This window comes from Heptranchias perlo, chromosome 5, assembly GCF_035084215.1.
Source record: "Heptranchias perlo isolate sHepPer1 chromosome 5, sHepPer1.hap1, whole genome shotgun sequence".
Lineage (NCBI taxonomy): Eukaryota > Metazoa > Chordata > Chondrichthyes > Hexanchiformes > Hexanchidae > Heptranchias > Heptranchias perlo.
The window spans coordinates 61,762,412-61,778,552 of NC_090329.1; the positions used below are offsets into that span (position 1 = coordinate 61,762,412).

A 16,141-nucleotide genomic window follows, 5' to 3' on the forward strand; every position below is an offset into this window, starting at 1 on the left:
AGGACATCTCCGACATCCCGGGCAGCAACGTACACGGCTGGTCTGACGATGGGTGTCCCATCTTCATATTGCTCATCGTCCCCCTCCTCCTCCTCCTCCTCCTGTTCTTCAATGTTGTCGCCATCAGAGGATGATTGATGAACATCTTCATCCTCCTCCACCTCTAATCCTCTCTGCTGCGCTATGTTATGCAGGACGCAACACACCATGATGATTCTGGAGACCCTCGCTGGTGAGTATTGAAGCGCACCTCCAGACCTATCCAGGCGCCTGAAGCACATCTTCAACATGCCTATAGCTTGTTCAATGACACACCTGGTGGTCATGTGGCTCTGGTTATATCGCTCTTGCGCCTCATTGGTGAGGTTCCTCACAGGTGTCATTAGCCAAGTTTGAAGGGGGATTCCCTTGTTTCCAGCGAGCAGCCCATAAGTCTGTCTCCTGGTTGGAAGAGGTCTGGAATGTTGGACTGCCGCAGTATAAACAAATCATGACAGCTGCCAGGAAATCTGGCACACGCCTGCATAAATCTCTTCTTGTGGTCGCACACCAGCTATGCCTTGATGGAGTGAAACCCCTTTCCATTGATGAAAACCCCTGGTTCATGTGGTGGTCCTCGGATTGCCACGTGTGTGTAATCGATGGCACCATGCACCTGTGGGAAGCCAGCCAGAGAGGCGAAACCAACTGCCTGCTCATTCTAGCTAGTGTTGTCGCAGGGGAAGTTCACGTATGCAGACACCCTGGCAAACAACGCATCCGTCACCTGCCGTATAGATTTATGTGCAGACGACTGAGACACCCTGGAGATGTCTCCGGTGGCCCCTCTGTTGCTCCCCTCTCCACTGTTCTCCATTCAGTTCTTCTCTCTGCTGTTCTCCAGATCTTTGTCGCACACCTCTGTCTTGTGCAGCTGCAGATGCCAACACAGCATGATGTTGCTGCTGGGTATAATCATTTTCTTCCTACTCCAATGTCTTCTTGAACATACCCATTGCGCCCCCTGCCGCCATCTTGATCTTGTCAGTTTGAAAGGCTCCAAAGTTTTGAAAAAGTTGTATCAACAGGAGAACTCTCTGCTAAATGTTTGCCAGAGGGAACTGCGATGCCAGCTGCAATAACTGAGCTTTTGTTCAGATGGGGCAATCACAACTTTAAATACCCACATGAACTGCAGCTCAATCTCGCCTTCATTTCACTGGCGAGATTCACGAGCCCCAGGAAACTCATGCTGGAGATGGTAAATTTAAAGATAAGTAAAATTCAATTGAAAAACACATACTTTACGTTTCATAAGGACATTAATTGATGATATAACTACCCACCTGCCTGAAATAATTAAGGCTGCAACTGCAGTGAGTAGATTATTCGCACGCTTCCAAACGAACCCTTGTTAATCCAGAAGTGGGTGCGTTGGAGCTGGCTTGTGATCGGCCACCAAAAATCGATTATTTTTACTGCCCACCCGTCCCCAGTCCACCCATTCTTGGGGGTTAAAATTCCCCCCGTTGACTTCATGGACAAAGTAAGGAAAGACGCAATTTAGAAGCAATATAAATATTGACAATACAAGCACAGACTCAAAGCAGCACTATGCTAGAAAGGGCTTAAATTGATCACAGCCCATTTCCAGAACAGACTGCTGCAGTGAATAATTTTCCATGAAGATTAAGATAAACAACCTGAAGCCAATATACACTGCAGTACATTGTACATTGCGCATTTTCTTGTTATGGTAGTGATGTGGCAAGATGGGGTCAATTTTTATTCTCCCCTAAGGTGGAATGTTCTAGTGTCGCATGGTGTTCCATCTAATGCCCCATTTCAAAGTTTCTTCAATGACATAAAACCCAATGGCTTGATATGTCATAGATTTCGTTATGTTATATGTTTAGTTGCTGTATTGTGAACAAGCATGCAGTTTTCAGTATAATATTGAGCAAATTCTGTGTTGATCTGCTTTTCTAGAAGTTTGTCTCATAATGAAGCCACAACTTGTTATCAAATAACCTACTTACTGACATCTGCAGCCCTATTAAGTTCAGTGTCTGTGCAATTTATTTTCTCTTCCTATGCCATTATAGTATTGTCAATGGAGCACAGTTCACCTCTGGAAAAATGGTCAATTTTAAGTAGAAAGTTGGGAAGATTAAACGAAGTCAAGGACCACTGGGCCTAGCATTATACCTTCATTAATGGATCAGTGGAAAAGAAAATGGAATGGGGTATGCCTGCAAAATGAGATTGAAGGCACCAATATGTCATGACTGAATCATCCCTCAGGAAATTAATCTCCTCAATTCTTCTTCAGAAATACTTTTTTGATTGTCTATGTCAATATGGTTATTAGAAATGTCTGGTCAGTGCTGTGTTTCATTCCATGTTAAAAACTGACCAACCAATGATTTTCCAACAAACAAGGCTTTAAAAAAAATCAGCCCAATTGCAGAGAATTTTCTGGTTGTCTAAACTTTCCTTTTGTTAAATATAGAAAATGTAGCTCCCTGAGGGTACAGTTGTTAAAGCCAGCATTAGCTGAGCTACAAAGATCAGCAGGTCCCAGGATGTGTTCTCAGTTCGTGTTGAGCTAGCTGATCTCAGCCAACAGGGCAGCAGGAATGCTACAACTTGACTCAGTGCCCCTGGATTGGGAAAGGGGAACTCGGTTAGTGTTTCAGCTCCTGATCGTTATCCACTAACTCGCCTAGAAAGTGAGCTTGTGTGGATGAGTCTGTGATGCAACTCTGTGATCAGATAGACTGACAACAATAACTGTCTGGGGTCGCACATCAAAAATGTCCATTTGGACTGAATGGTGCCCATTGACTGTGGGGCCATACCGCAGCAGGATTCTGGAACCGTACTCCAACAGGATTCTAGAACCGTACTCCAACAGGATTCTGGAACCGTACTCCAACAGGATTCTAGAACCGTACTCCAACAGGATTCTGGAACCGTACTCCAACAGGATTCTGGAACCGTACCCTGGCAGGATTCTGGAAATGTACCCCAACAGGACTCTGGAACCGTCCCCCAGCAGGATTCTGGAACCATACCCCGGAAGGATTCTGGAACCGTACCCCAACAGGATTCTGGAACCGTACCCCGGCAGGATTCTGGAAATGTACCCCAACGGGATTCTGGAAACGTACCCCGGCAGGATTCTGGAACCGTACCCCGGCAGGATTCTGGAACCGTACCCCGGCAGGATTCAACTTCTTTGGGAGAGAAGAGGAAAGAATTGGCAAAAGTAAATTCTGGAAAGGTTGATCAGTTACTGAAGGAAAAGATGGGTTAATATTTGGGTATAACCTTTCCCCAGAACTCAAAACATTAATCAATCTTTCTTTTTCAGATGTTGATCAGCCTGCAGAGCATTTCCAGCATTTCTGTTTTTATTTCCAATTTCCAGCATTCAGAATTTTTCTTTTCATCTTCACACTTTATGAAATTAATATGCTCAGGTTGGAAGGGCTTTACAAATGATTAATACTTTGTGCAAGATATTATTTCTCTAGTAGATTAATTCAACTTATGAAGCAAATGTTTTTGGTGTACTCATGTGACAATGGATGACTTTGTGTATAATGCAATCAGTCCTCAGCGTCCTCCCCCAGAGTGAAAGGAAAAATTTGTTTTTATAAATGCTGATATAATTGAAGGAGACTATACCTCAATGGACAAGTTACGTGACTAATAAGTACTCACCTCTGGTCCTCTTTGGCCAGATTTTTCCTGTGTGCATATTCAGGCTGTTTTGAAGGTAACTACAGAATTGTTCTGCATCGATAGTTTGAATTCTATTTTTCAAGCCTCCCACAGTGAAGCAGTGAATTTATCCAGCAAGTAGTCGACCATACAGACAGGAAGATTCCAGGTTGATTAGCTGATCTCAGCCAGGCAGGCCATGAGCGTGCTATAATCGTTTTTTTAATATTTCAAAATATACTTTATTTCATAAAATTTAAACAATTTTACAACACCAAGTTATAGTCCAGCAATTTTATTTTAAATTCACAAGCTTTCGGAGATTTCCTCCTTCCTCAGGCAAATGTTTCAAGAGCTCCTTGAAGCCTACGCATTTATACATATAGAACAATACATGGTGTTTACAGACTGCCCCTGCAACTGCCCGTTGCCAAGGCAATCACCGTGTTCAGACAGAGAGGTGTCACCTGCAGAACCCCCGAATACACATTCAACAAAAAAACAAACAGGGAAAAAAAACAGAGAAAAAAAACAGAGAGAGGCAGAAACATCCGGAAGGCAGAGAGAGCCAGCAAATGACCCATTATATTAAAAACAGATAACATTTGTTCGCTGGTGGGGTAACGTGTAGCGTGACATGAACCCAAGATCCTGGTTGAGGCCGTCCTCATGGGTGCGGAACTTGGCTATCAATTTCTGCTCGACGATTTTGCGTTGTCGTGTGTCTCGAAGGCCGCCTTGGAGTACGCTTACCCGAAGGTCGGTGGATGAATGTCCATGACTGCTGAAGTGTTCCCCGACTGGGAGGGAACCCTCCTGTTTGGCGATTGTTGCGCGGTGTCCGTTCATCCGTTGTCGCAGCGTCTGCATGGTCTCGCCAATGTACCATGCTCTGGGGCATCCTTTCCTGCAACGTATGAGGTAGACAACGTTGGCCGAGTCACAGGAGTATGAACCATGCACCTGGTGGGTGGTGTCCTCTCGTGTGATGGTGGTATCTGTGTCGATGATCTGGCATGTCTTGCAGAGGTTACCGTGGCAGGGTTGTGTGGCGTCGTGGACGCTGTTCTCTTGAAAGCTAGGTAGTTTGCTGCGAACGATGGTCTGTTTGAGGTTGGGTGGCTGTTTAAAGGCGAGTAGTGGAGGTGTGGGGATGGCCATAGCGAGGTGTTTGTCCTCATTGATGACATGTTGAAGGCTGCGGAGAACATGGCGTAGTTTCTCCGCTCCGGGGAAGTACTGGACGACAAAGGGTACTCTGTTGGTTGCGTCCCGTGTTAGTCTCCTGAGGAGGTCTATGCGATTTTTTGCTGTGGCCCGTCGGAACTGTCGATCGATGAGTCGAGCGTCATATCCCGTTCTTACTAGGGCGTCTTTCAGCGTCTGTAGGTGTCCATCGCGTTCCTCCTCGTCTGAGCAGACCCTGTGTATTCGCAGGGCCTGTCCATAGGGGATGGCCTCTTTGACGTGGTTAGGGTGGAAGCTGGAAAAGTGGAGCATCGTGAGGTTGTCCGTGGGCTTGCGGTAGAGTGAGGTGCTGAGGTGCCCGTCTTTGATGGAGATTCGTGTGTCCAAGAAAGAAACTGATTCTGAGGAGTAGTCCATGGTGAGCTTGATGGTGGGATGGAACTTGTTGATGTTATCGTGTAGTCTCTTTAGTGATTCCTTGCCGTGGGTCCATAGAAAGAAAATGTCGTCGATGTATCTGGTGTATAGTGTTGGTTGGAGGTCTTGTGCAGTGAAGAAGTCCTGCTCGAACTTGTGCATGAAAATGTTGGCGTATTGGGGTGCGAATTTGGTCCCCATGGCTGTTCCGTGTGTTTGGGTAAAGAACTGGTTATCGAAGGTGAAGACATTGTGATCCAGGATGAAGCGGATGAGTTGTAGGATGGCTTCCGGAGATTGGCTGTTGTTGGTGTTGAGTATTGATGCTGTCGCAGCGATGCCGTCATCGTGGGGGATACTGGTGTATAGTGCCGAGACGTCCATCGTGGTGAGAAGTGTTCCTGGTTCAACTGGTCCGTGGGTACTGAGTTTTTGTAGGAAGTCTGTAGTGTCGCGACAGAAGCTGGGGGTTCCCTGTACGATGGGTTTCAGGATGCCCTCGATGTATCCAGAGAGGTTCTCACACAGGGTTCCGTTGCCTGATACGATGGGACGTCCGGGTGTGTTGGCTTTGTGTATCTTTGGGAGGCAGTAGAAGTCTCCCACGCGGGGATTACGTGGGATGAGAATGCGTAGGATGCTTTGAAGGTCTGGATCGAAGGTCTTGATCAGTTTGTTGAGCTGGTGGGTGTGTTCTTTGGTCGGATCTGCGGGTAACCGTCTGTAGTGTTCCTGGTTGTCCAGTTGTCGGTATGCTTCTTTGCAATAGTCTGTTCTGTTCTGTATGACTATGGCTCCTCCTTTGTCCGCTGGTTTGATGACGATGTTGCGGTTGGTCTTGAGAGCGTTGATGGCGTTGCGTTGTGCTCGGGTGACATTCTGGACTGTCTTCTGAGTGCGGCTGATGAATCTGGCATTGACGCATTTCCTGACAGCTTGAGCATACATGTCCAGCTGATGGCAGCGACCCTCCGGAGGAGTCCAGTTTGACTCTTTCCTCTTCGGTTGCTGTACCGCGGATCCCTCTGTCTGCTGTTCCGGATCGTCGATTGTCTCATTGTTCATACTCCTGTGACTCGGCCAACGTTGTCTACCTCATACGTTGCAGGAAAGGATGCCCCAGAGCATGGTACATTGGCGAGACCATGCAGACGCTGCGACAACGGATGAACGGACACCGCGCAACAATCGCCAAACAGGAGGGTTCCCTCCCAGTCGGGGAACACTTCAGCAGTCATGGACATTCATCCACCGACCTTCGGGTAAGCGTACTCCAAGGCGGCCTTCGAGACACACGACAACGCAAAATCGTCGAGCAGAAATTGATAGCCAAGTTCCGCACCCATGAGGACGGCCTCAACCGGGATCTTGGGTTCATGTCACGCTACACGTTACCCCACCAGCGAACAAATGTTATCTGTTTTTAATATAATGGGTCATTTGCTGGCTCTCTCTGCCTTCCGGATGTTTCTGCCTCTCTCTGTTTTTTTTCTCTGTTTTTTTTCCCTGTTTGTTTTTTTGTTGAATGTGTATTCGGGGGTTCTGCAGGTGACACCTCTCTGTCTGAACACGGTGATTGCCTTGGCAACGGGCAGTTGCAGGGGCAGTCTGTAAACACCATGTATTGTTCTATATGTATAAATGCGTAGGCTTCAAGGAGCTCTTGAAACATTTGCCTGAGGAAGGAGGAAATCTCCGAAAGCTTGTGAATTTAAAATAAAATTGCTGGACTATAACTTGGTGTTGTAAAATTGTTTACAATTGTCAACCCCAGTCCATCACCGGCATCTCCACATCATAAAATTTAAAGATACTACAGTTCCAAGGCAATACAATTCAAAACAATACAACATGGATCGTACACAGTACGATTCCAATATTACAATTTAAACATATCTCATAATACATGCTGTAAAATACAAGGTGGGATGGCCTTACACAGTGGCCTTTCGCCATAGAGCCTTTGCATAGGTCGCACCTAGCTTCAGTGCGTCCCACAGCACGTACTCCTGGACTTTGATGTGTGCCAGTGTGCTATAATCATTGTCAATATTCCTGGGTTAAGGAGGGGAAAATCAGTCAAGGTTCCCACTTTTGATCATAATCCAACAACCCCTATTGGAAGTGTACACCTTTGGATGTTGGTAGAGGACAGGATTGGGTATAACTGGTATGTCCCCACAGTCAAATAACCTGCTGACACTTATGGTCAAGGATCATATGTGAATAGCAACTTCTGCAAGGTACCGTGGGAACCAAGACCCATTGAATATCTCAGCAAAGACTTATGGGAGAATATTGACCAAAAAATCTCAACATTTCCTCTCTTTCATGCATTAATTCACCACCAAAGCCACCAAATGAAAACCCATTTCTAATAATTAACAGCACCTGAATCAGCTTGAAATTAATCCTTGATTCTATAGGTCCCGCTGTGGTGATAGCAACAATATAACAAATGGAAGTTCTTAGCTAAGAGATCCAGGAAGCCTAAATGTCCAGAGCAGGAGGTTGAATTATCCAAGCCTGTAATGAGAATGAACTAATGTTATCCAGAAACTAGGGAAAAACCAGAAAATCTGGCCTTCTGGTATAAAAGGATGCCAGAACACTGTGAAACAAATGTGCTTAAGGAGAAGTTCTTGTCAGTCCAGTGCCCCTGTTCCACATGAGGCTAAAACTAATGGATGTTTACAGAATTCAACAGAGGAACAATGCAAATGAAGATAATACAAAATGAAAAGCACTTTACCAAGGTTATATAAGGCTTTGGTATATTCACACTTGAAGTATGGTATGCAGTTTTGATCCCCCCACAAGGCGAAAGATAACCAGGTTCCAGAAGAAGTCCAGAGGTAAGTGGCCACAATGATAATGAGTCTAAGAGCTCTTAGTTATGAAGAACAGTCTGTGAGTTAGCGCTATTCACTTTAGAGAAATGCATGTTTGGAGGGAATATGATTGAGGTTTTTAAAACGATGCAGGGATTGGACCCAGCCTGGTTGAATAAGTTATTTACGATGAATAGGGATGATAATACTAGAGTGCATGCATACATAGGGGATGAATTTCCACACTTCTCCCGCCAAAGTTACAGGGGACGAGTGAGAGAACCCTTATGGAAATTCACCCCTGTAATAAGTAGGCAAAGAGTTAGGCTGGATGCCAGGAAGTATTTATTTTTGCAGAAAGTCATTGCCCTCTGGAACAGACTGCCTAAACAAGCATTGGATCTGGATCCACTACAGTCCTTTAAAAGGGAATTTGTAAAGTTCTTAAGTGAATAGGATGTTTTCCGTCATGGAGAGTAAGTTGCTAGTTAGCTGGAGGAGTTATGGGTTCCCATGGTCTCCTGGATCTTTGCTTGATTGACTTGGGAAGTCAGAGAGGAACTTCTTGAATTGGCCTCAAGTTACTTTCTCTGTATTTTTTTCTTCCAGGAAGTTACATGAATAGTGGTTGAGTCAGTGGTGTGTGTATTGCACCATGTCTGGATGGGGCAGGCTTGACAGGCATGATGGTCTTCCCCCACCCTCCTAATTGTATGTTTGAATGCATGTTCATATATTAATGTTTGGCTGTAAATGCAAGAAATTGGTGGGCAAACCAAACTGTCGCATATTATATTTAAAGGAACATTTCAAAAATAGAATAATTTTTAAATACTGCTGACAAGTGCTAAAATTCCTTTATGATTCCATAATCAGTGATGATGAATCCTAGTATTTCTACGAATTACAGCAGTTTCATATGCATCTGAATAAAAATGACAGATTTGTGACTAAATAGTTATCTAATAAAGAAAGAGGTGTTAAACTCTGCTTCATTTGTGTCTCTTAGTATAAAAACTATTCGGAAGGAATTCAAATGGTTTAGCAGTAACTGCACAATTACTGTATGGCTTGGTTCAAAAGTAACTATGAAGAATTACTGTGCCGTTATCATCAAAGTATCCTCAATGTCTGCTTAGGAGGAATCTGACCTATAACCTTCAGAAAATGTATGTTTAACTAGTGGGGACCATTGTGGGTAAGTACATATTAGTGATACAAGTAACAACTAGCACCTCTTACCTTTGATGTCTCCACTCTCAGTCTTACATCTTCCAACTGCACCCTGCAGAAATGTAATAACACCTTTTTAATATGAGAATACAATATCTGGAAATCCTAAGGCAGAGAGACATGGTAGGTCTCTGTTTGAATATAGTTCCTTTTAACAAGTTATTCAATATAAACAGGGTTTACAGTGAATCATGGATATTGAGAGAGAAATTTAAAATACTATTGATAAGAGGTACAAGTGAACAAAGATTCTCAGCAGCAAGGTTTCCAGAATAAAATGTGGGTGTGCAGGCGTAGGCGACAAAATGTCAAAGGCACGAACCTGCTATTCTGGCAAGTGCGTCACAAATGGAAAATCTCAACACAGTTCATTCTGCACCATCTGAATAATCAGATAAAAGTAGAATTGTTTCCAATAACTCTTTGCCTTCGTAAGCCAGTTTTGTCCCCAAAGGGACCTAAGTGTAGACAGAAGCTTTCCTGATGAAATCATGGAATTAAGAGGGAAGACCTCACCGAGTGTTTTCAGGTGCAATTTATTATTTTAGTTGTAAGTTAAAGGTGCAGCAAGCCAGAAAAGATTGGGTATAAATTAATTCCAGCTCAAAGTATCAAACCTAGTGACTACTTTTACCGTTGGAAGTACTCACAAATGCTTTTATTGTAAAAATGCTGCATGTAATAATTTTTGGTTTGCAAACCAGACATTCCTAACAACACCCCTTTAAAACTAATGTAGGAAAGACACACATATGGGTGGAATGATGATATCAGTATATGACATCACTGGCTATGATCGACAGCCTGATGCAAGTGGGGCGAGCTTTTTATTTCTGTTTTTTTTTCCATTTACTCAGAATGTACTGACTCCTGCTGGGGTATCTCACCTAAGTGGCCATGCTTCATTGATCAGTCTAGATGGTGATGATCAGTCGGTTATTTGACTTTAGACCATACATGCCAACCTGGAAAACTAGCAAAAGCTGACCAAAACCTTCAAGTTGCTGACTCAAAAATAGTCCTGAACATGTGAAAATATGTAATTACATTGCAAACTGCAGTAGGACACATGAGTGTTGTAACTTAAGCTGCAGATTTACACACCATTCAGCAATGACAAGTTGCTTTTATATAGCACCTTTCCTGTTAAAACAAATTCCAGGGTGCTTTGCAAATGGAGGCTAGGTGGGGGAATCAATGGAAAAAAATGGTGGGAGGGATTGCCAAAAGTTGAGTTTTAAGAAGATTTTTAAAGGGGAGAGAAATGGAGAGGGGCTGGGATTTAGGAGTGAGTTGAAAAGACTCAATCAGGCAGCAGGCTACAACAAATTAAAAAAACACTGTAAATGTTGGAAATCTGAAATATTAAACAGAAAATGCAAGAAATACACAACAGATCAGTCAGCATTCGTAAAGAGAAAAGACAATGTTTCAAGTGTATACTCTTTGTCAGAACTGCACACTAAAAATAAGCAAACAGCTTAATAAATTTGGAAAAACTAGAGAGAAAAAGATGGAGGGAAGGGGAGGGGGAAGACTGATGATCCATAGAATGTGCTAGGATTTGCTGCTTGTAAGTGATGGCGACTCCTTCACACCTATGTATTGATGGAGGTGGATGAAAACCCCCAGGGAACGCCCATCATTGTCCAAGGAATTTAGTTATGCATTTTACTGGACCCCATTATTTTGGGAGAAGTGTTGAATTTTCCAAGAATGTTCATATTTAACAATATGCTCAATTGTTCATTGCATTGAAATCCTTTAGAAATTAGCTTTGCTCATTATATTTGTTGCTGGATTTTGTGTCCTAAGTACTTTGTTTTTCTTTTTCTGCAGATGACCCGACAGTGCAGGAAATGAATAGGAACATGCCACTGCAGACAGGAGAGATGATCATTATAGTGACAGTTCTGATCATGTGGGCAGGTAAGTAACTCCTGTGCTCTGTCAGCCACACTTCTTCTAGCTAGTTATTTATTCATGTATATATTTATAGATTTATTTAAGCCAAAATTGATGAGTACTGACTAGCTGGCAATGCCCTTTGGGACTGAGTGATGTTGTCCTGTCACCAATGGCCCCACGTCACTCCTCTACTGCTTTTACTTCTCTCTCTGCCTTTGGGGAAACTCCATGGGCTCCAAATGACACCTTTAATTTATGACAAGACCATGTGGGAAACAGTCGTCACCAATTCTATACCCAATCGCACTGTGATGCACTGATACATTCTCCTCTGGTTGCTCATGAAGGGTCAAGACAGAGTAGATAGAGAGAAACTGTTCCCCTTGGTAAACGATCCTCTGGTTGCACTTTGTCAATGTTAAGCTATCATGATGTTTTCTTCTACTCAGTAGGGGCGATTTTCAACTACCTCCTGCCCGTCTCTCCTGAAAAATGAGCAGCCAGGAGTACCAGGTGATGTGTGGCCTAACCTGCGGTCCTTAAGGGGACCACTGGAGGCCACTCCAAAAACGGCAGGAATGCTTCTTCTGGCTCCACAAAAACACTGCAGCCCGCTGCCGGCCGCTGGGTAAGCCCCTCCTCAGGAAACTCTCTCCCCACCCCCCCCACCCCGCCCCTTTACTAATCACATCCGGTCAAGCTCCCCCATGGAACTGCCAAATTTTCTGGCTCCCCTGGTGTGGGGAGATGCCTGCTAGTGCTCATTGAGTGCTTGGTAGCTTGCCAGAAATATGCCAATGAGGCCCGAATCTGAAAATGGTTTGAGCCTTCTGACGCTGGTTTTGGGCAGGCAGCACAGATCCTCCACTGATTTCACATCGATTTTGGGGGGATGGTAAAAATCACCCCTAGCATTTCAGGTTGCTACAGAACGTGCTTACAGTCTCTTTAGCTCATACCATACAAAAGAAATCTTCACAAGTACATTGACGATCTTGCTACACATAGTGACCAAAGGAACTCCTATCCCTTTTTTTGTTTCTTTTTGGGGTTATGGGAATCGCTAGCAAGGCCTGCATTTATTGCCCATCACTAGTTACCCTTGAGAAGGTGATGGTGAGCCTTCTTCTTGAACCACTGCAGTCCATACGGTGAAGGTACTCCCACAGTAACAGGTAGGAAGTTCCAGGATTTTGATCCAGCGATCATGAAGGAACGTTGGCATATGTCCAAGTCAGAATGATGTGTGACTTGGAGGGGAATGAGGTGCCCGTTATATGGAAAAACCTGGCCCAATATAATTAACAGGCTTTCAGGGAATTATCTTAGGGACATAAAATGGATAAGTTCATGCATACTTCTCTGTTTGAGGATTATGAACATGCTGAGCTTTCATAAATATGAAAGCACACTCGCAAATGGCTGTTTGAGATAAGAAAATGCAGAGCTTCCCATGAAGAAAGCAAGTGCTTGTGAATTGAACAGTTTGAGGTTTTAATTTGTGCAGAAAAATAAGAAGGGCAAAAGCAAATGCTCAAGTGAAAGGTTTCCACTTCTGACACTGTTTATGGTTACTGCTGCCTGACAGCTACAGAGGATGTGTGCACTTATTATGCGAACCTCTTATTATTGAGCCACTTTAGACTCTAAGCCATGTTTGCTGATATCCTTAAAAGCACATGGGACATGATTTTAACCCGGAGCTGGGAAGGGGGCTGGGGTGGGGGGTGGAATTCCTGACGGGAAACCCAAAAGTACGGGTTTCCTGGACGTCCTTACGATTTTGACGGAAGGACGTCATTTGTTTTTTGTCGGTTTCCCACCCGAGAGGCCGGCCTGATTGACAAGCCGGCTCTCAGTCGGATGGGTGAAGAGCCAGAAAGAGGACATGGTCAGGTAAGTGTTAGATTGGGGAGGGGTCAAGGGTGACCGGGGGGGTCAGGGTCACCGGGGGGGGGGGGGGGGATGTCAGTTATCGGGGGGCTGTCAGTCATCGGCCGTGGGGGTCAGTCATCGGGGGGAGGGGGTCAGTCACGGGTGGCTGTCAGTCATTGGCCACAGGGGGGGTCAGTCATTGTGGGGGGGGGGTCAATTATCAGGGGGGGGCATCAGCCATTGGTGGAGGGGTCTGACATCGGGGGGTCAGGGGTCATCACGGGGTCGGAGATCGCGGGGGATCGGAGATCATGGAGGGGCCGAAGATCGTGAGGGAGGTCGGAGATCATAGTGGGGTCAGAGATCGTGGTGGGAGGGGGTCGTAGATCGTCGGGGGGGGGCGTCGGAGATCGTGGGTGGGGAGTCAGAGATCGTAGAGGGGGAGTCAGAGATCATGGGGGGGAATCGGAGATCGTGGGGGGGGCGGTCAGAGATCATGGGGGGGTGGGGTCGCTGCAGGTAGGCTTGTTGGGCCTGGGGGAAGCACTCCTGCTCCTCCAGGCCCACAAGCTGTGCTATAACGGCACTTACCTGCAGTTTCCAGCCTTCTTGTCTCCTCTCATGTGGCGTGAAGTAGGAGGCCCGGGAATCCTGGCTCTCAGGGGCTAAAATCAAAAAAGCTTTGAAAATGGAGGCCCGCAACCTCCCTAAAAGCTTTCAATGCCCGACCTGCCTCCTGAGAGCGGGTTGGTTGCCCGGCCCTCGTCCCGACCCAGTGAAAACCGGAAATGGGCGGGTTGGGGGCGGATTTTAAATTTTTGCAATTGTTACTGCCCCCCCCCCCGCCTCCAACCCACCCATTTTTCCAGGCTAAAATCATGGCCATGATAACAGATCTAGCACTGTTGTTGTTCAGTCTCCAGTTTTCCTTTTGATCATCTATTCCCAAACATTTGGTTTCATCTACTTGAGGAGGGTAGGTTAATGTTGAAGCAGTACTTTGCCAACTGCAAGTGGAAAATTTAGCTCACGTATGAAATGTGGTTTTGGTATAAATAAATGGGCAAAATTTATTTTGTCACGGAAATATTGGGACCAATTTTTATGTGGGCCCTGTGACTGGCCGCTAGTCAGGCACGACTTGTTCGAAGTACTGAATCCGTCTGGATTTGCAGGTTCAGGTCATTTGCATGGCCCAGAAGCTCTCCCAGCACAGTCCTACCTCCTTTTAAGGCTTGGCACCTGGAAGTGGGGAAGAAAGTACCACACTACCATAGGCCTGAGAAAATATCACCTAGAGGTCTCCAGCACTGATCCCTGGCCCGACATCTCTGTACGGATGATAGGGACCTATCTTTGGATTCTATCTAGCCCTCTTTAATCACCCATTTGGAGATGCCTAGGTGTCGGGCCTAGGCCTAATACTTTTGGGCGCCCCTCAAAATGGGCAAAATGAAGCAGGAGGGCCTGGAACACCCATTCCATCTCATTTACGAGACCCACACCTATTGTAGCCTCCCCCAAACCCTCAGGGAAGCCCCAGAAATCCCAGGGCAATGTAAAGAGAAGACTTGCATTTATATAGCACCTTTCATGATCTCAGGACATCCCAAAACGCTTTACAGCCAATGCAGTACAAAGGAGTCAGCAATCCAGCTTCACAGGGTCTCTACCCTTTTAGGGCAGGGAATAAGCACGCCTCAGACATTAATGACAAGAAGAGCAGCCCCATTCTGTTGTCATCTTTGTGGAGGCCCAAGCTTTTCTTTTGATAAACCTTTAGAGTGTAGCAGTAATATTACTGCTCCAAAATAAGTCTATCCATGTATGCGCCTGTCATAAGAACATAAGAACATAAGAAATTGGAGCAGGAGTAGGCCAATCGGCCCCTCGAGCCTGCTCCGCCATTCAATAAGATCATGGCTGATCTGATCCCAACCACAAATCTAAAGAACACAAGAAGTCGGAGCAGGACCCGGCCACATAGCCCCTGGGCCCTCTCCGCCACCCACAGGGCATTGACCGATCCGAACTCAGCTTCATGTCCAATTTCCTGCCCGCTCCCCATAACCCCTAATTCCCTTTACTTCTAGGAAACTGTCTATTTCTGTTTTAAATTTATCTAATGATGTAGCTTCCACAGCTTCCTGGGGCAGCAAATTCCACAGACCTACCACCCTCTGAGTGAAGAAGTTTCTCCTCATCTCAGTTTTGAAAGAGCAGCCCCTTATTCTAAGATTATGCCCCCTAGTTCTAGTTTCACCCATCTTTGGGAACATCCTTACTGCATCCACCCGATCAAGACCCTTCACAATCTTATATGTTTCAATAAGATCGCCTCTCATTCTTCTGAACTCCAATGAGTAGAGTCCCAATCTACTCAACCTCTCCTCATATGTCCGCCCCCTCATCCCCGGGATTAACCGAGTGAACCTTCTTTGTACTGCCTCGAGAGCAAGTATGTCTTTTCTTAAGTATGGAGACCAAAACTGTATGCAGTATTCCAGGTGCGGTCTCACCAATACCTTATATAACTGCAGCAATACCTCCTTGTTTTTATATTCTATCCCCCTAGCAATAAAAGCCAACATTCCGTTGGCTTTCTTGATCACCTGCTGCACCTGCATACCAACTTTTTGATTTTCTTGCACTAGGACCCCCAGATCCCTTTGTACTGCAGTACTTTCCAGTCTCTCGCCATTAAGAAAATAACTTGCTCTCTGATTTTTCCTGCCAAAGTGCATAACCTCACATTTTCCAATATTATATTGCATCTGCCAAATCTCCGCCCACTCACCCAGCCTGTCTATATCCCCTTGCAGGTTTTTTATGTCCTCCTCACTCTCTACTTTCCCTCCCATCTTTGTATCATCTGCAAATTTTGATATGTTGCACTCGGTCCCCTCCTCCAAATCGTTAATATAGATTGTAAAGAGTTGGGGACCCAGCACTGACCCCTGTGGAACACCACTGGTTACTGG

At 45.3% G+C, this 16,141-nt stretch overlaps 1 protein-coding gene across 1 annotated transcript in view; it reads left to right on the top strand.

Moving 5' to 3' along the window:
- The window catches only part of fndc4b (fibronectin type III domain containing 4b), a 271,124-nt gene that overhangs the window by 229,193 nt on the left and 25,790 nt on the right, over positions 1–16,141 (top strand). The window contains exon 4 of the mRNA XM_067984470.1: positions 11,217–11,306. Within this exon, the coding sequence (XP_067840571.1) occupies positions 11,217–11,306 (90 nt within the window). The remainder of the gene's footprint in view (positions 1–11,216; positions 11,307–16,141) is intronic.